The sequence below is a fragment of the Anguilla rostrata genome, chromosome 15, assembly GCF_018555375.3.
Source record: "Anguilla rostrata isolate EN2019 chromosome 15, ASM1855537v3, whole genome shotgun sequence".
Lineage (NCBI taxonomy): Eukaryota > Metazoa > Chordata > Actinopteri > Anguilliformes > Anguillidae > Anguilla > Anguilla rostrata.
Genome location: NC_057947.1, coordinates 36665977 through 36685402, shown reverse-complemented (window position 1 = coordinate 36685402; position 19426 = coordinate 36665977). Strand labels below are relative to the sequence as shown.

Sequence of the window (19426 nt, the reverse complement as noted above, 5' to 3'; positions counted from 1 at the left end):
TGTGAAAGCTTGCTCTTTGTGACGTTGGTCTTTTAAGGCTAGCGTATCTGTGCTAACGGTTGTCACTCTTTGTAGTAAATGTAGTTGAGAGCCAGTGGTGTGTCTGGGAAATGTGCAGTGAGGTCTTCAGATTGCGTGCTGTTCGGTGGTGTCCTGTACCAAGAACACTGTGTACAGTACAAACGACCCGCCCCTCCCCTCCCCCGTCAGCCCCGCCACCACGCCCCCGGCACCCCCCCCTTCCCCAAACCCCGAGATGTGCTTTTGGAGTGGGAATGCGCGGGAACCCCTCGGCCCACACCCCTTCCTCTTGGGCTGTGGCGGAGCAGAGCGTTTTTAACAGCAGTGGGGGGCCCACTGCCCCCTGCTCACGGTGCCCGGCGTGCGGACGGGCGCGGCACCTTTCCCCCGTCGCTCCGTACCACGGCTGCCACGCAGGGGGTTACACTGCCCGCTCTGGGGGGGGGGTTTACACTGTGCCCACGGGCGCTGACTGTGCCTGCTCTGGGGGGGTTTACACTGTGCCCGCTCTGGGGGGGGGGTTTACACTGTGCACTGTGCCTGCTCTGGGGGGGGTTTACACTGTGCCCACGGGCGCTGACTGTGCCCGCTCTGGGGGGGGGGGGGGGGTATTGGAGTCCGGTGGAGCGTTGGTGCCCTGCTTTTCTCTGGCGGTGTTTGATCTGCTCTCAGGGCTAATCCAGTTAGCGCCGCTCTTCGCTTTACATTACTCACACGCCCGGGTGCCGCTTACATAATCTGACACGTCTGAGCCGCCGTCCCAGAATCCCCTCTGTCTTCTACCCCCACAGACCTGCTCCTGCTTTCATTAATCACTGCTGAAGCAGTCAGATATGAATATGAGCAGCCACACATTGCTTTTGTTTTAGCACCATGTGCTCATTTGTGTGTGTGTGTGTGTGTGTAGTGTGAGAGAGTGTGCAGTGTGTGTGTGAGAGTGTGAAGTGTGTGTGTGTGTGTGTGAGAGAGAGTGTGAAGTGTGTTTGCAGTGTGTGTGTAGTGTGTGTAGTGTGTTGCGTGTGCAGTGTGTGAGAGTGTGCGGTGTGTGTGAGTATGCAGTGTGTGTGTGTGTGTGTGTGTGTGTGCAGTGTGTGTGCGTGTGCAGTGTGTGAGAGTGTGCAGTGTGTGAGAGTGTGCGGTGTGTGTGAGTGTGCAGTGTGTGTGTGTGTGTGTGTTACAGAGAGGAGTAATGCAGGGGAATCTGTGTAAAGGCCTCTGTGCCTCCTCCTCGCGTACCAGGAGCTGCTCTGTGACTGCGCTGCTCTGTGACTGTGCTGCTCTATGACTGCTCTGTGACTGTGCTGCTCTGTGACTGCTCTGCTCTGTGACTGCGCTGCTCTGTGACTGCTCTGCTCTGTGACTGTGCTGCTCTGTTCAGACTGCAGTCTCTGTGCAGTTTAGAGCACCTTGGCGCTATTCATTTACAGACACTGACACTGGTACAGCATCAACATAAATGTTTCCTTTTGTTTTTGGCGTAGCGGGTTAGGGTTAGGGTTCTTAGGCTCCTGAGCCGCTGTTCGGCTCGTCTGGCCTGAGAGCGCCTCTCACGGCCGATGGCGGGGAGGAAGGCGGCCATTTTCCTCCTGTGGTCGGCTGACCACGCCCCCCCGGCATCTGCGGGCCGGGTCCAGGTGAAATCCCTGTTTTGTTGGGACGGGCGCGGTGTGCGTTTGGTATTCAGCAGCGCACGCGAGCTCCGCCCGCTGCTCACAGGACGCTGATGAGACGTGACGGGATAATCCCCGGCTGTCCTCTCTGCCCAAACACGGGGGGGGGGAGGGGGGGCGCTCTCTGCTGGGCCGCACGGAGCAAGAGGAGGAGGAGGAGGAGGAGGAGGAGGAGACCTACAGACGGGCTTCGGCAGAGTGGGGAGGGAGGGAGCGAGCAAGGGAGAGCGAGAGAGAGAATGGCAGATCGCTTGAGCGCACCGATCACCGGAAAGATGCTAATCTCTGCTGATGGCTTATGTAACTGCGAGGGTCACGTGACCCCGGGAGCCTGTGACATCACGGCTTTCCCCTGCTCTTGTTTTCATTCATTCGGTCGTGAGGGTTCTCGTAAGACGGCGAAAACAAAGACTCGTCCAGCGGGCGCGTTGGAGAGAGCCAGCTCAGACCCCGCTACGCCCGTGGGGTGACCTCGCAGTGAGCTTTCTGTCAGGGGGTGGGGGGTCCCCAGCGTGCGGCCGAAAGAGGGGTGCGTTCTGTGATCGGAGGCGGAGTGCCGGCCCACACCAATGAGAGAGAGGGCGCGGGGCGGGCAGGGCCAGGAGAAGATGGCCCTGAAGCTGCTGCTCTGGGAGCTGGAGCAGCATCTGAGGAGGTAAAGCAGCTGCCCTGCCGGGTCTGTGCGAATGAGCAGGGTTTTCTTCTGTTTCCTCTCTACTGCGTTTTAGCTGCTTTCCTTTCCTTGTGTGTTTGCGCTGGGTGCTCTTCAGCTGCTAGAGAGCCATCCTGGGTCATGCAGAAAAACTTTCATCTCAAAGGCAGTCCATCTTCTTAACTCAAATTCAGTTTTGGCACCAAACATGGACAAGCCTGGTAGTGAACTGCTGTTGTGCCTGTCCATTCACCCCCATGCTAATGCTAGCTTTCTGTAGCAGGTCCATTCATCCCTATGCTAATGCTGTCTTTCTGCAGCAGGTCCATTCACCCCCATGCTAATGCTAGCTTTCTGTAGCAGGTCCATTCACTCCCATGCTAATGCTAACTTTCTATAGCAGGTCCATTCACCCCCATGCTAATGCTAGCTTTCTGTAGCAGGTCCATTCACCCCCATGCTAATGCTAGCTTTCTGTAGCAGGTTCTGTTCGGTTATACAGGCCCGTTTTCTAGTGGATTGTTAATTGCACCAGCGCCTAGTTTGTTGTTATGCCTCCGTGACGGCACAGCCTTGGCCAGAGGCACTATGTTTTCGGGTTGTCCGTCCGTCCATCCAGATTCTCGTGAACGCGATATCTCAGGAACGCCTTGAGGGAATTTCTTCAAATTTGGCACAAACGTCCACTTGGCCAATGATGAACTGATTAGATTTTGGTGGTCAAAGGTCAAGATCACTGTGACCTCACAGAACACGTTTTTGTCTATAACTCAAGAATTCATACGCTAATTATGACATTAAGTTTCACACAAATGTCTAATAGGATAAAATGATGAAGTGATGACATTTTATATCCAAACTGGCTACTGGTTGGTGGAGGCATACAACCGCGAGGCGGTATTTTTAGTTAAACATTGAGCGAGTAGACCTGAATAGACGGGTATTCCTGATTCGTTCATTATCTCCTTTCTTCGTGGGAACACACTGTGCTTTTAGCAGAGTCCTGAGTCTCTTCAGGGAATCCTGTGCCTGTTAAAACACCACCAGACTGAAATGAATGATATTAGTGCACACCACCATCTTGGAAATGAACTGAATGTGTTTTATCCTGGAGGATGGTGTAAAAACAGTAAATAAATAGGCAAAATGAATGCATATGAAGTGTAATGTGTAAGAATGCTGTTACGTGCTGGAACAGAATGTTCCATGCTGAAGAGAGGTGGCTGGCGGTGATGTCATTAGAGCCCCTCCCCTCTGCAGTTCTGTAGCCTTACAGAGGACCTCCTCCACAGACAATAGCCCCCCAAAAGACTGCAGATCTGTGAGATTGCCTTCAGTCAGCTCTTCCCTGCTCTGAAGCACCAGCGCATGAGTGCATGGAGAGATGTGTGGAACGTGATCCATGCTGGATCCACTGGACCACGCTGGACCTTCGCCCGTCTGCGCTCCTGCAGACACGCCTTGCCTGGCCTCTGCTGAGCTGGTCTGCCTGCTCCCCGCAGAATCCCACTGTGACCCCTGGAACCGCTCCACTATTAAAACTGAGCTACTGTCGTTCTGTCAAAGCTTATTCCCCAAAGTTCATTTAAAAAAATCAGTACCTTTACAAAGGTGGTGTAAATTTGTGCTATATGGACATTTGAAAATTTTCCACTAAGTATAATATAATAAAAATATATAAATATAATTTCAAAATATCTGGGGTGTTTTTCAGATTGTGGGCACTTGGTTTTTGGGTGCTGTAGGACGCTTTTCGAGTTTAGAGTAGATTGGCTGTGGGTGTTGGAGGAAGACCGAGATCGGGGGGATGGAGTTAATTTTGGGGGTGAGTGGCAGGATGTGACCCCTCCCTGCAGGGGTGGGTGTGGATGCCACAGGGTGCTCTTATTTTAGAATGTCCTTAATCTGCACGCGGTCAAACCTGCAACTTCACATCCGAGCCGGAGGTCAGTGAGCAGCCTCCTGAGTACAGTCCAGGCCTGTGGTCAGAGGGGAAACTGGCCGTCTGCGTCAGGTCTGCGGGTCCATTATGGCTCTGCTGAATCTGAACCCCAGGGCTAAGGGCCTGTGCTCAGTAACGGCTGCAGTGTTTCTTTAGCAGAGCGTGCAGTGATCTCTCTCTGCAGTGTTTCTTTAGCAGAGCGTGCAGTGATCTCTCTCTGCAGTGTTTCTTTAGCAGAGCGTGCAGCGATCTCTCTCTGCAGTGTTTCTTTAGCAGAGAGCGCAGTGATCACTCTCTGCAGTGTTTCTTTAGCAGAGCGGCAGTGATCTCTCTCTGCAGTGTCTTCTTTAGCAGAGCGTGCAGTGATCCTCTCTGCAGTGTTTCTTTAGCAGAGCGTGCAGTGATCTCTCTCTGCAGTGTTTCTTTAGCAGAGCGTGCAGTGATCTCTCTCTGCAGTGTTTCTTTAGCAGAGCGTGCAGTGATCTCTCTCTGCAGTGTTTCTTTAGCAGAGCGTGCAGTGATCTCTCTCTGCAGTGTCTCTCTTTAGCAGAGCGTGCAGTGATCTCACACTGCAGTGTTTCTTTAGCAGAGCGTGCAGTGATCTCTCTCTGCAGTGTTTCTTTAGCAGAGCGTGCAGTGATCTCTCTCTGCAGTGTTTCTTTAGCAGAGCGCTGCATGTGTCCTCCTGCAGTGTTTCTTGGGCGTGAATCCTGGTGTCTGGGTGGAGTGATTGCTCAGGGTGGCTGGTGCTGTTGGTGCTGGGTGGATGGTGCTGGGTGTCTGGTGCTGGGTGTGGTGCTGGGTGGTGGTGCTGGGTGGATGGTGCTGGGTGTCTGGTGCTGGGTGGATGGTGCTGGGTGTCTGGTGCTGGGTGGATGGTGCTGGGTGGATGGTGCTGGGTGGATGGTGCTGGGTGTCTGGTGCTGGGTGGATGGTGCTGGGTGGATGGTGCTGGGTGGATGGTGCTGGGTGTCTGGTGCTGGGTGGATGGTGTGACATGGTCAGGAGTCGGCGTGTGTCTCTGTTAACGATCAGCAGTCCTCGCGTGCGTCCACGTGTGGCCAGGGGTTCGAGGATCAGCGTAAGCAGCACTAAGACGTTGTTGGGCGTGGCGTTGCCGGGGATACGGCTGTGGCCAGGTCAGGGCCTGTACCCCAGGGGTGTGTGAGGCTCCTATAACTAAAGTCTCTTCCAGTGAGAGCGCTCCGGAGCAGATAAGCGCGCTTTGAGCTGCTTACCCACATCCTCGGCTGCATTTGGAAAAGCCAGCTTGTTTAATTAGGATGAGCTCTCTATGTCCACCGCCCTGTCGCACAGAGCTGCTTTATTTGGAGCGCCTGAGCCCCGCCTCCTCCCAGGTGCGTCACATGGCCGCGTGGTGCTCCTGTGGACGTAGCAGAGCTCAGCAGTTAGCGAGGTCTCCAGGTGTGGGCTCTGCCATGCTTGTGGGTAACAGAAAATAACCTCAGGTGCGCTCAGAATTCATTTTTAGGGCTTCTAGAGGGGCGGCTCACACAGTTTATGTTCGATTCTTTGACATTTTGAGGCGTTTTTCTCATCGGATCCAGTTTCACATCGACCATTCCCCAGTTGTGGGCAAAGCCCATTTGCCCCATCTGAGGAACTGCGGTGCACTTCTCCAGTACCTCTCGAAGGCAGGCGGCCATTTTGTATGCGATAATGGGGTTAGGGTGATCAGCAAAGCCCCTGGCACTACTTTGCCCCCTTTCCTCTGGACTGAACCGGTTTCTTCCAGCTACCAGTTTATCTCAGCAGCGCAGCCATTGGTTCATTCACCTCTCTCAGTGCAGCCATTGGTTCGTTCACCTCTCTCAGCACAGCCATTGGTTCACTCACTTCTCTCAGCGCAGCCATTGGTTGGTTCACCGTTCCCTGTCTTTCAGTGGAATACTGTTCTGGTTGTATTGAAGTGACCTCATAAAGGTCTGTAGATTACGAGCTGATTCAGATTGGAGCCCCTAGGCAGCTCTGTAGGTACTAGAAGCAGCGTTGCTCCTCACACAGCTGTTGTTATGGCGAATCGTGCAGTTTTTATTAGGTTTATTAAGTTTTATTAGGTTTATTTGGTTTATTAGGTGTTTATTAGGTGTAATTATGCACTTGGATCTGATGACTCTGCTGTAGACCCAGGAGCCCCATTCTTCCTCTGGTGCGGCTGTTTTATCCGGTGCCACGGCGAAATCTCATCTCAACCTTTTATCGTTCATCTGCCTCATTTCCAGTTTAAGCCCCAAGCAATCTGTAAAATGGGCTGCAGGTTGGCCTCTGTCTCTCTGCCCCTGACTGTAGTGCGCTTAGTCCTCAGCCCGACCGTTTGCTGGGGTTTCACATGCAGTGCTCTCTCTCCAAGCTCGCCGCTGGGCCCGTCTCTCATTCCGTAACGCAGGCACTGAGACCTGTGTCTGGTTTCTGCTGCGCTATCCAGCAGACTGTGTCCATTTGCCTCAGGTACACAAAACATCTTAATCACGTCACAGTCATTTATTTGATGACTTTTTGGAAGTAGTTTTGAGTGATGAAACAGGACAATCAAAATGTTGATTAAGGGACAGCCTGAGGGAGGTTGATACTGTATGAAACTGTCGCTTAACTCGAGATATGTAATATTTAAGGCCCCACATATCGATCACGGGCTAGTGATTCCTGGAAATGGCTGATCTGTAGGGTGATGTGCTGGTTTCGGCCGTCAGGTGGCAGCACTTTTGCGTGGAACTCTTACATAAACCCGTAACTCGCATTCCCTGCACCTGCAGGAGCAATGTTAGGTCGTGATTTCATCAGATCTGTGAACAATGAAAATGTACATCTACGGCGATAGTGAAGTGAAGTCTTTTGTTTTTCTTCCGAGTTGGCGTTTGTATCTACATAATGTGTCCGTATACATGGTTAATCTAACATTATTTCAGATGAATAACAATGAACGCTATTAAATTGATTTTATTTTTCTCTTTTGTGACGGAGGGAAATCGTTACATTAGACCTTTCTTTCCCCGTTTGAAATATGTTGAGTCGTTTTTTCTCATTCTGTCCGGTTTCCCCCGGTTTCTGAGGTGCATGTTGAATATATTATGTTAAGGATGTCGGCTGAGCTCCAGGTGGGGGCGTTGCTACATAAATTAGTCAAATGAGTCTTCCTCTCCACCAATAGGCTGCTGCGGTGCGCTGTTTTTCTTGGATAAATTATGCAAATATCATGGAGGCTGCAGATTTTCAGCAAAGCGGAGATGAGCTGACCTTGGAGATTCTTTGTGCTGCGCTTGTAGATGAACGAGCTCCCCTCGATGCCAGCTTTTTCTGCTGGGAAACAGAACTTAATCCTGAAAAAACCTGCCCCTGCCCGGTGACGAGAGAATGCTCTAACCAACGCAAGACGACATTTTATCTCCTTCCTTTTTGGTATACATGGAGGAATTAGCATGAATACCCCATGCTACACTGTGGCGATGGACCTGGGTGTTTGCCAGCTGAGAAATTTTTCGATATCATTTTTATCGTCATTGCTGGGTACAGAAAGTTCCCCCGTCAGGCTTGACAATAGGTAGGCTAATTATATTTTCGTGTCGATAAATGATGTGGAAGATATTGGATGCAGTCTGTATGATGGGAATATATTGCTGACGTGGTTAATGCACTCCTGCATCGGCTTCGAGTCTTATGCGTATTAATACGTATAGTTATTAAATCTGACGGCAGTGGCAGCCGTTTCGTTTCTGTTTCTGTTTCGTTTATTTTGATGCGGTCTGTATCGGGGAAAATGTCACCGCCCTGGAGAGGTTACGCGTCGTGCAAAACGAGTGTGAGATGCTGTCAAACGGCGCCGTCTGTTCGGCTGCTCTGGCTGTGGTTCAGCGGTAACATTAGCGTGCATGCTGCTGAAAACGCTACACGGTCAGTCAGTGTACTGTACTGTACTCTGATAAACGGGATCTGGCTGTTGAGTGTCCTTTTTAGCGTGATGGAAAAAATGCTTAGCTGGCTGAATGCTTGTGAATATTGTCGGGCACACCTTCAGTCTCGTTCGCGAGCCAGTGGTGCGCAAACGGCTGCGGAAAGGTGTTTGCGGGGTTTGCAGTAGATAACGAAGTTGTCCTGCATTGCCGCGGCGATGAGTTGTGAGTGAAAACGGTTTTTCCTGGTGTGTTCCGTATTAATAGACATGTATTTGTGTTCTCTTTCAGTTCCTCGGGGGCCAGCGTCGTAGCCATAGACAACAAAATTGAACAAGCAATGGTAAGTGAATTTACGAGCGCCTGTGGTGATTGATTGTGTAATCATTTTCGAATCAGTGAAAATGCACTGGCTGACAAACGACAAAATATGTTGCTTATGCTTAACCGCTTTGAAATGGTGTCTTTAGTAATTAAGTATTTAAATACTATGTAATCTATAGATGCATTGTATAATCCGAATCTACAGAACGCTTATGTAACCAAAATCCAAACGGGACGCCCCACATAAGAGAACACACAGTAGGCACGATGTTAGGACCGGTGGTATTGATCTAATGTGATTTTAGAATAACTTTTCACCCCTTTAAACTAATTGTATTGAGAATGTTCTAGTCTAGCACACAGTTAAGGACAAATTTTTTTTTAAGGACGGTTTTTTACAAATCGGTTAATGAAACAATGAAAGAGTCGAAATGTGGCATTTTTTCACGGAACTGGCACGCTGTCAACAGCAGTATTGTCAAAATGAACTGGATCGTTAACGTGACAATGAAGATAACATTAGCTAGCGGAGCGACTGTGAGCTAGTCTTTGCTGATTCAGTGTGTGTACTCATATGAAGCAGCTGCGTTAATATAAGTTCAGCGTCAATTTAACGTACTTTCGCCAAATCCAGTGTGCGTTTTGATATTAAACTAAAGCCAGATGTAAAAAAATAAAATAAAATAAAAATAATTTAAAAATTAAATGAAGGTTTATATTTTCCATTTGACTGTTGTTGTTTTTTTTGTTTGTTATTGGATCCCTGCCCAAAGAGACTCACGCGATTTTGTCTCTACTGACTGTTGCTAGGCAGACTGGGAGACTTTGACACCTACTTATAAATAACTCGGCTGCTGATTGGTTCCTCTGTTTAGACCGGCCATTTTTTGGTGACGCTTTGTAGTGTGAGGAGTAGGATCTGATTGCCGCGCCTTTTATTAGTGTTTCTGCTCGGTGATCTTGGCCATCTTTCAGCTTACAAATTGAATCTGGTTACAATAACATATCTGTGTGTAGCATACAGAATCTATCAATCTAGCCAGTCAGGCAATGTTGAGCGTTGAAAATAAACGTCAATAATAATACATTGTTATTATTGCTATTATTATTATAGTAATAGTAGTTGAAGTTGCAGCAGCAGCATCTGTTCAAAGTTTTATTCTTTGAAAGGGAAGTATAAAGGCTCTCTTAATCACCATGTCTGCTCTTCCTCTCCTTGTCTGCTCCTCCACTTCCTCACCATGTGTGCTCTTCCTCTGCAGGACCTGGTGAAGAGTCATCTGATGTACGCGGTGCGTGAGGAGGTGGAGGTTCTGAAGGAGCAGATTAAAGAGCTGATCGAGAGGAACTCGCAGCTGGAGCAGGAGAACAACCTGCTGAAGAACCTGGCCAGCCCCGAGCAGCTGGCGCAGTTCCAAGCGCAGGTTCAGAGCAGCTCCCCGCCTTCGTCTGCGCAGCCCCCAGCCCCGCCCACCTCCCAGAGCGCAGGCCCGTCTGCGTAGCCCCGCCCATCTCCCAGAGCACGGGCCCGTCTGCGTAGCCCCGCCCACCTCCCAGAGCGCAGGTCCGTCCGCGTAGCCATGGCAGCAGAACCGCGAGCAGACGGACTTGCGCTCAAACACAAACACACCACAATCACAGGAGCTTTCTGCACAAGATTTTGCACATATTTAACTCACAAAATGTGACCAGCATTACGGTTTTTTTGGGGGAGGACGTTACACGCCTTTTAGACAATCGTCTTCAGTAATGAAACCATTATCATGGGCAGGTGAACATTTACCAAAATCTGTGGACTGCTGAGAAATCATGGTTATAATTTCGGACCGAAGCACCGTACCTGTGTCAGCGGATTTCAGGCGATGTTGATCAGTGGGGACTCTTTTTTTTTTTTTTTTTTCATGGCTGTGATCTGAAATCAGAACAAGCACTTTCCTGGTGACAGATGTGAAGATGCAGAGGACCTCCCATCTGGTATGGGAACTGTGGAGGAGACGTTTAGAATCTTAGCAGCACTGTCACCAGTCTCTCCTCGCGGGGGCGTCGGCCTGCCAGGGGAGGGGATGCCTTTTTCAGTATTTAAGACTCATTCTGCCCTCTTCCTTTCTGCTGGGACGTCCCGCTTTGGGACGGAGGCACGCGTTTGAGGCTCAGCGGAGCTTCACTGAAGGTTCGGCTTGTGTACATTTGTGTATTTAGTGTAAGTACTCTTGTAAAATAGCGACAACAGAAAGAAGGATTAGGGAATAATCCTGTATGTAATTAGGCTGTACAGATTGACATGGAGCTGTTATTGGGCTGTTGTGGGGCTTTTTAATGCTGTAAATCAGAAATGCAGCTTCGCTTCAGTGCGACAGCCTTTCGCTTCCCTGGCTGCATTCAGTCCTCCTGTGAACTCTTCTTCACTTGAAATCATTTTTGAGTGTCGCATCCTTATCATTTTCTTTTGACAGTGAAGCACTCCGGATGTTCAACTGTAAACCTAGTCTCAATATCATAAGAAACAATGCAAACCTGAAATGGATCTTCCTCTACAGCACGTATGAGCTGTACGCCATCTTCTGTGCATGCTACTCAGACAGAGAAAACGTTGTAAGATAATTCAAATGCACTTGACAGTTGCACTTCTCAACTTTCAATAAAAGTGGGGAAAAATGAAATTGAAATTTTGTGGTGTTGAAATGATTCTGCAGGTATTGGACATACGTTTTGTAAATTTCTCTCTGTGATGTAACAGGTTGGCACCCTAACCACCTCCATATGGGTAGTTGTGTGATTGGTTTATGCTAATGCCATAACTCGCCCGTGAGCTGCGATTGGTAGATTTTTGAAGCTATTTCTATTCTCCGCCCCCTGGTGATGATGAGTCTGCCTGTTTCTCACGTGGATGAGCACGCTGCCCGTGTATGAGCACGCCCCCCCCCCCCACCCCGCTGTTCCTCACGTGGATGAGGGCGCTGGCTGTGGTGAAGGAGCTCGCACCGCAGAGGATGAGATGCGACAGCGGTATGAGGTGATCGTTGCTGCTGGGTGAGATCTGAAGCGACTGCAAAAGGAAAAAGAAGTGAGAGCTAACCGCGTAATGACTCATCTGCTCATAACTACGTCAGAGCAAATGAGTGGAGGCTGTTTTATTTCCTGGTTCAAAGGAGCCATTTTTTTAAAGCTTAGTTAAATTATTTATATGTTGTCATTTGTTTCAGTAGCTTGGGATGTTAATTATAACCTGCAGTTGGAGCTTTAGAAAGGCTGCCCTGCCTGGTTTCATTTGCAGTATCTGGACGGCAGGCTTGCTTCCCTTATGAAAGCAACCCTGGGCTCTGATAGTGCCACCCAGCCTAGAAGGATTTCTCTGGGCTCTGATAGTGCCACCCTGCATAGAATGACTTTCTCTGGGCTCTGATAGTGCCACCCTGCCTAGAATGACTTTCTCTGGGCTCTGATAGTGCCACCCTGCCTAGAAAGACTTTCTCTGGGCTCTGATAGTGCCACCCTGCCTAGAAAGACTTTCTCTGGGCTCTGATAGTGCCACCCTGCCTAGAAAGACTTTCTCTGGGCTCTGATAGTGCCACCCTGCCTAGAATGACTTTCTCTGGGCTCTGTAGTGCCACCCTGCCTAGAATGATCAATGGTCTGCAGTTGGGCTTAAACCACTGTAAGAGAAGCATGTTCTTTGGGGTGTGTGTGCGTGTGTGTGTGCTTTGGGGTGTGTGTGTATATGTAAGGGATGTGTGTGCTTTGGGGTTGTGTTTGTGTGTGTGTGTGTGTGCTTTGGGGTGTGTGTGCTTTGGGGTTGTGTGTGTGTATGTGTTAGGGATGTGTGTGCTTTGGGGTTGTGTGTGTGTAGTTAGGGATGTGTGTGCTTTGGGGTTGTGTGTGTGTGTGTTAGGGATGTGTGTGCTTTGGGGTGTGTGTGTATGTGTTAGGGATGTGTGTGCTTTGGGGTTGTGTGTGTGTATGTGTTAGGGATGTGTGTGCTTTGGGGTTGTGTGTGTGTGTTAGGGATGTGTGTGCTTTGGGGTTGTGTGTGTGTATGTGTTGGATTGTGTGCTTTGGGGTGTGTGTGTATGTGTAGGATGTGTGTGCTTTGGGGTGTTGTGTGTATGTGTTAGGGATGTGTGTGCTTTGGGTGTTGTGTGCTGTGTTAGGGATGTGTGTGCTTTGGGTTGTGTGTGTATGTGTGGTGTGTAGGGATGTGTGTGCTTTGTTGGGTTGTAGTGTGTGTATGTGTAAGGGATGTGTGTGCTTTGGGGTTGTGTGTGTGTATGTGTTAGGGATGTGTGTGCTTTGGGGTTGTGTGTGTGTATGTGTTAGGGATATGTGTGCTTTGGGGTTGTGTTTGTGTGTGTGTGTGTGTGCTTTGGGGTGTGTGTGCTTTGGGGTTGTGTGTGTGTATGTGTTAGGGATGTGTGTGCTTTGGGGTTGTGTGTGTGTGTTAGGGATGTGTGTGCTTTGGGGTTGTGTGTGTATGTGTGTTAGAGATGTGTGTGTGTGTGTGTGTGTTTCATGCTCAGTCATGCATTAGTACGTCTGAACTCTCGCTCACGCACATGCACACACACACACACAGTCAAATGCACACACTCTCACACACGCACACACACAGTATATGCATATACATACACTCACACACACACAGTATATACATATACACACACACAGTTTTTGCATATACCTACACACACAAAGTATATGCATCTATGTACATGCATACACACACGTGCACATATATACAATGGACTCTGTGAATAGCCAGATTTGATTCATATGAGGATAACCCATCTGAAGATCAACCATGCGGGTGCAATGTAAGGTAAAGTCCTCCAGGTGCTTCTGGGTACCTGTGCTGACCAATGAGAGGCATTCTGATCCCCTGGGGCATCTGTAGAGAGGGGTAGTGAAGGCGAAAGTTTGCAGGTGTCTCTCTCTCAGCATTTCCTTGGCTTGGATCCGTTGTTCTAGCCCTAACTGCGTATCAATAGAAGGAGTACCCCTGCCCCCTCGAGCACACGGGACAGTCTCATTTGAAATGCGAGGCTGCAGAACTGCGACAGGAAAGCTTATTAAACAGCTAATCTGAAATGTAATCATTTCTGCCAGGACTGTGGCCTGAATGACTCCTCCCTCAGCTGGAGCCGTACGGTCCTTCCCCGCTCAGACCGTACGGTCCTTCCCTGCTCAGACCGTGCGGTCCTTCCCTGCTCAGACTGACAAATTATGCGCCCGTTTTAGAACCTCAAAGGAGGCCTTTACCGCCATTCGTCCAATGACCTTAATTCCAGTGAGTCCTTTTTGGCAGATTTTAGGGGGGCAATGCGGATGAGTAACTGTCACTGTTTCACGCCACATCCAGAGATGAACGTCCCACAGCACATTTTATATTTAATTACGCTGAGCCGCAGTAGTGTAGCTGCTAGCTTAATCACCAGATAACCCGCCTGACATTTAAAAAATAAAGTCTAAATAATGAGAAAGTGAAGGTGCCTGATATTAAGTGCATATAGAAAATGCACTTTTGTACGTCGCTTTGGATAAAAGCGTCTGCTAAATGAATGTAATGTAATGTAATTAAGTAAATAATAATCGCTGCTCACAGCTGAGAGTTTAATAATCGTCCCTGTGAGCATGGTGGCAGTGTGCTAGCGCTCTCTGTGAGCATGGTGGCAGTGTGCTAGCGCCCTCTGTGAGCATGGTGGCAGTGTGCTAGCGCTCTCTGTGAGCATTGTGGCAGTGTGCTAGCGCTGTCTGTGAGCATGGTGGCAGTGTGCTAGCGCTCTCTCTGAGCATTGTGGCAGTGTGCTAGCGCTCTCTCTGAGCATTGTGGCAGTGTGCTAGCGCTCTCTGTGAGCATGGTGGCAGTGTGCTAGCGCTCTCTGTGAGCATGGTGGCAGTGTGCTAGCGCTCTCTGTGAGCATTGTGGCAGTGTGCTAGCGCTCTCTGTGAGCATTGTGGCAGTGTGCTAGCGCTCTCTGTGAGCATTGTGGCAGTGTGCTAGCGCTCTCTGTGAGCATGGTGGCAGTGTGCTAGCGCTCTCTGTGAGCATGGTGGCAGTGTGCTAGTGCTCTCTGTGAGCATGGTGGCAGTGTGCTAGTGCTCTCTGTGAGCATGGTGGCAGTGTGCTAGCGCTCTCTGTGAGCATGGTGGCAGTGTGCTAGCGCTCTCTGTGAGCATTGTGGCAGTGTGCTAGCAGTCTTTATTAGGGCAGCGGATAATGACCTCTGAAATAAAGGCTGATTCCAGGCACATCCCAAAAAATTTAACCTTTATTTAAAAAACATTTCTCCTGCGACAAGCTTAAATATATAAACAGGGTCTGGCACATATTCAGCGGTCAACTCCATTTTCGGTAAGCAGACACTGGACAAGGTGAGTGCTTCCGAACGTGTAAAAGAGTGTCAGTGGAACCTGATAACTGAAGAGTTGGTAGAAAAAGTCTGTATTCAGCATGACAGATGTTTTAAAATGTCTCCCCTTTTCTCCCCCAACATGGAATCTGCAAAACCTCCTCAAGCCACTGGTGCATAAACTTACCCAAGAGCCAGTGAAGAGACACACACACTCTCACGCTCATACACATGCACACACACACTCACTCACACACACACACACACACACACACACACACACTCATACACACACTCACACACACACACACACTCTCACACTCATACACATGCACACACACACTCACACTCATACACACTCACACATACTCTCACGCCACACTCACACTCATACACACTCACACATACTCACACGCACACATGCACACATACTCACATGCACACACTCACATGCACACACACACAGGGGCTGTCCTCACTGGCCATGGCCATCACAAGGCCTCTTGTGGCCCACCTTCCCATTTGAAGTTACGAGCCATAACGGTACACAGGCGCTGGGGCCTCAAATATCAAACCATGACTACGGCCTGTAAGGACAGCCCCCCCTCCCCCCACAGGCTAGAGTACGAGGGCTGTGGAATTCTGCGCCCCCTTAAATTAGTTTCTCTTGTTTTTAAAAAGTGACGGAATTGTTGTGGGCCCTCTCCAGCTGCAGGCTCCCAGAATCGTGAGCCCCATCGCCCCCCCCCACCCTGCGGAGCACTACAGGAGCGTGGTAGCGCCATTGCTAACAATGGACAGGTGCATCTCTCTGATTATAACAAGGTGCCTATAATGAATCTTTGGAGAATTAATACAGCGGTGAACTGAGCAACACCCACCCAACCCCAAACAGGACTAGGTCAATTCTCTCCCCCCCCCAGGCTGAATAAAGAATGGCGGCATGAACGAGGCCCTGCCCCTGCCCCCCTGTCTTTAGCTCCCTGCATCAGGTCCTTGTGGGAGGAGCGTCCAGCCTCTGCGTCCTGCTGCTCAGCCGCCCGGCCCCCTGGTGGTGGCAGGAGGGAAGCGTACCGTGCGGTGTTGGGCTCACATCCCCATCCTGATGCTCTGTATGATCTGAAAGATGGCTGCAAAGGAACAGCACACAGAAAGATCAGCTCTGAGATGCAGGAGCAGCCAATTCAGCCCAGGTGAGTTCACTACGGATACAACGCATTGCACCGAGAAACAAACTGCAACTCGGAGAAAATGTTTTAATCTGTCTCTAAATACCACCACAGGGCACATGGTTTGCATTAAAAAAGATATTTGGCGATCTGATGGCCATTTGAAGGTGACAGTGTGCTTTTGGTGATCAGAAGGTGATTGTGTGATTTTGGTCATCAGAAGGTGATTGTGTGATTTTGGTCATCAGAAGGTGACTGTGTGCTTTTGGTCATCAGATGGGGACTGTGTGCTTTTGGTCAACAGAGGGGGACTGTGTGCTTTTGGTCATCAGAAGGTGACTGTGTACTTTTGGTCATCAGAAGTTGACTGTACTATTGATCATCAGAAGGGGACTGTGTGCTTTTGGTCAAAAGAAGGGGACTGTCTGCTTTTGGTCATCAGGAGGGGACTGTGTGCTTTTGGTCATCAGAAGGGGACTGTGTGCCTTTGGTCATCAGATGGGGACTGTGTGATTTTGGTCATCAGAAGGGGACTGTGTGCTTTTGGTCATCAGAAGGTGTGTTTTTTTTACCTGATCCACAAACGACGAATACGAAGAGCGCCAGAAGCCAGGGGCCCACGGGGTACTTCTCCTCCTGCGGTCGCTGCAAGGCAAAAACATAGCGATTACAGCTGCGTGTGAAACCCAACCACTAACCCAACCCCCAACCCAACCCTTAACCCACCCCCAACCCAACCCCTACCCCAACTCAAACCCATTCAGCCCATTTCATTACCCAGAGAACAGGCCTGCCATTCCTGCAGGGGGCATTATCCTGGGTAAGCGAAGTCATGAATATATATAATATATATATATATATATATATATATATATATAATCAGGGTCTAGACTCCTGGGCCCAGTTTCAGGAAGCAGGATTACTCTGTTCGCTGGATAATTGGGCTGAGTAAAACCCAAAACCCTCCCAAAGCTGGAACATGGACTGAAGTAAAAAGAGCTGTTCCGGGTTTTACTGAGCACAGTTATCCAGAAAACTCAGTAATCGTGCTTCGTGAAGTACCCCCTGGTCATTTTAAGTAATTTATCTGAGTCTTTATTGTTAGTGTGGTTAATGGCTCTTCTGGGTAAATGTGTTCTTGAATTATCTTGGTTTTCAGGAATTATGTTTTAATTGTGTGAATCATTGAACTACCATAGCTAGTTACAGTTGATGACTTTTATATTGTTTTTCCCCTTGCTTCTAAGGTAGTTAATGTTATATGCAAATACCAATGATAAATTAATTTCATCACATAAGTATGCAGCACCTACTTCATTTAAATGATAATTTTCATAATCGTTACAGTTTTTCCACTCAAGAAAAGGAAACTCATAAGCTCACGAACAAGCAGAAATACTTCAACTGTCAGCTGACCTTCAGTCCAAAGCATCATCTACTGGGTCTGTTTCTGTACTGAATTGAGTTCAAATTCAGTCTGGACCTTGCAGGGCCGGCCCTGGGACCTTGTCATAACGGCCTTATGGGCCATTCTCAGTGAGTCTTAACTTCAAAGTAGAAGCGCATATCCCTTCATCCCTTTAGGTCCCATATAGTCACATATGGAGGGATCCCCTAGATCTGCTACTATGCCGCTGTGTCAGAGCCCGTCTGTTTTTCCTACAGCAGTATTGCTGAAATGTGATCGCTGGACAGAAAATCAACTGATGACATCAATTTTCATGAGTATGAGCCTCAGCTAACCTGTGGTACTGCTGGATAAATGAATTTTTTTTTTACAAGTTTTGAATTTGAAATTGTATAGTTTTCTAATCTCGCCAGCTGCCACACGTGTCCATTTTTCCAAATACAATCCGTGGGACTACCTTATAACCTTTAATATTGTACTCAAATGCGTGATTACATGCATCCAGACTTATCTGAAACCATGCTGTTAGCTGCATGTAGCCTACTTCAGGGAATAAAGTGCCCGACTTCCAGTGAATGACACTGATAACAGGATGTAAACAGTTGGTCATATTTACACGGCGTATTGCGTTCAATTAACTAGAACGTTCACCTAATTTAGATTCGGCCAGTGATGCAGTTCGGCCAAATAGGCTAGATAACAGATAGTGGACAATTGCGATGAACAGAGACTTCAACATCGAGCTACGAAGAGGAAAACGCACGGACGTCCATCCTTGTCTGCTTGTCTTTGACACGGTATCTTTACCTGTAATGACAAGCATGATGGATGAATTATGATAATTTGTGACCGATTTGATATGCAATTTTGCAAATGCATATTTATATAAATACGTCTTTTAGTAAAACAAGATAACCAATAATGGATACCCAAACAGTTTCAATAACAGTGATCATGGCTATAAATTCCCTAGCCTACGATAATTTCCAGACATTTCAAGGTATTTCGCGCATCGTTTTAAATGCACGGCCGCTTTATCGGGCTAAGAAGCAGCAAAGCTACTGGACGTAGCCTAACAGCAGCCTAAATACGATTCGAAATGTTATTTTATAACATTCCCTGTTTGTAGCCAAATGATGCGTGGTAGTCATCAATAAACATAGAATTGCATGTTTCACAGTTATTAAAATTGACAGAGATCGCACAGAATAATGTTTCATATCGTCTGACAGCATGTGAAACGCCAAATAAATTAGGCTACTGGTAGCCTACATCATTCATTTTACCGCTTTTGATATCCATAATTATACCGGTGTGTCAGATCGTCCAATCAAATAGGCTAAATAACGTGACATTTTTGTAGGCTACTTCTTACATGATAAACACAAACTCATCCTATGAAGGAAGTCCGTGGCTTACCAGTGTCTTCGCCACGTTACCCCTCTGTGTAATATTTTTGCTGTGTTTCTCGTTAGCCATTCGGATCCTCTGTTTTGCTACCATCTTCCGAGGAAATGCAGTTATTACTGTATTGCCGGCAGTTTTATGAAGGGTATGAGGGTGATTCCGCCACGGCCGTCACACGGTACCCGCGAGAAGCCTGAGTAATTGACTGATGCTCTTCCATCGACCAGCGCGCGCCTGAGGAAGCGCGCGTCAGACGCTGCGCGTGTCTCACCAGCGTTACCTCGCGGCTTCGTTTCTCCGCTGTGTAAGTTTGACGTGTTGAAACTAAGCACCTAAGGATAATATTATTTGTTGTCTCATTTTTTGTTTTTTGACAAAAAGTGCAAGTGCAATGGAAACGACTACATGGCATTTAAACCCTTTTATATATAGGTTAATATAAGTTCTTAACATTGATAGGGTAGGCCTACGTACGTATTTCGACATGAAGAGGTGTATTTGGACGAATGACAGTAGAAAAATATTTTTTTAAAACTATAATTTAAAAAAGTTTTAAGGAAGTACACTGCAGGGAAACTAGT

At 48.4% G+C, this 19426-nt stretch overlaps 2 protein-coding genes across 11 annotated transcripts in view; one reads left to right on the top strand and one right to left on the bottom strand.

The window, feature by feature from the left end:
- LOC135240466 (TSC22 domain family protein 1-like) overlaps positions 1-11183 on the top strand; it is a 40091-nt gene extending 28908 nt beyond the window's left edge. For 5 of the 10 annotated variants that reach the window (XM_064309936.1, XM_064309935.1, XM_064309944.1 and 2 more), the window contains 2 exons: positions 8485-8536; positions 9780-11183. In XM_064309936.1, the coding sequence (XP_064166006.1) occupies positions 8485-8536; positions 9780-10019 (292 nt within the window). In that variant the 3' untranslated portion in view covers positions 10020-11183. Of the gene's footprint in view, positions 1-2009; positions 2347-6645; positions 7845-7864; positions 8195-8484; positions 8538-9779 lie in introns of those variants that run through there. The other 5 variants (XM_064309941.1, XM_064309940.1, XM_064309939.1 and 2 more) reach the window with 5 other exon arrangements.
- A 3579-nt stretch (positions 11184-14762) lies between these two features.
- serp2 (stress-associated endoplasmic reticulum protein family member 2) lies at positions 14763-19113 on the bottom strand. The gene is made up of 3 exons (XM_064311244.1): positions 18858-19113; positions 16603-16675; positions 14763-15991 (listed from the first exon to the last, which is right to left on the bottom strand). The coding sequence occupies exons 1-3, from the start codon at positions 18939-18941 to the stop codon at positions 15951-15953; spliced, it is 198 nt and encodes a 65-aa protein (XP_064167314.1). The 5' UTR covers positions 18942-19113; the 3' UTR covers positions 14763-15950.
- Between the last annotated feature and the right edge of the window lie 313 nt (positions 19114-19426).

Excerpts from the sequence above, each read along its gene's own strand:
- serp2 (XM_064311244.1), bottom strand. The coding sequence starts at position 18,941 with ATGGTAGCAAAACAGAGGATCCGAATGGCTAACGAGAAACACAGCAAA. Across the intron at positions 16,676-18,857 it reads GTAACGTGGCGAAGACACTG|CGACCGCAGGAGGAGAAGTA; the intron begins GTAAGCCACGGA and ends TTTGCCTTGCAG. Across the intron at positions 15,992-16,602 it reads ATTCGTCGTTTGTGGATCAG|CCATCTTTCAGATCATACAG; the intron begins GTAAAAAAAACA and ends GTTCCTTTGCAG.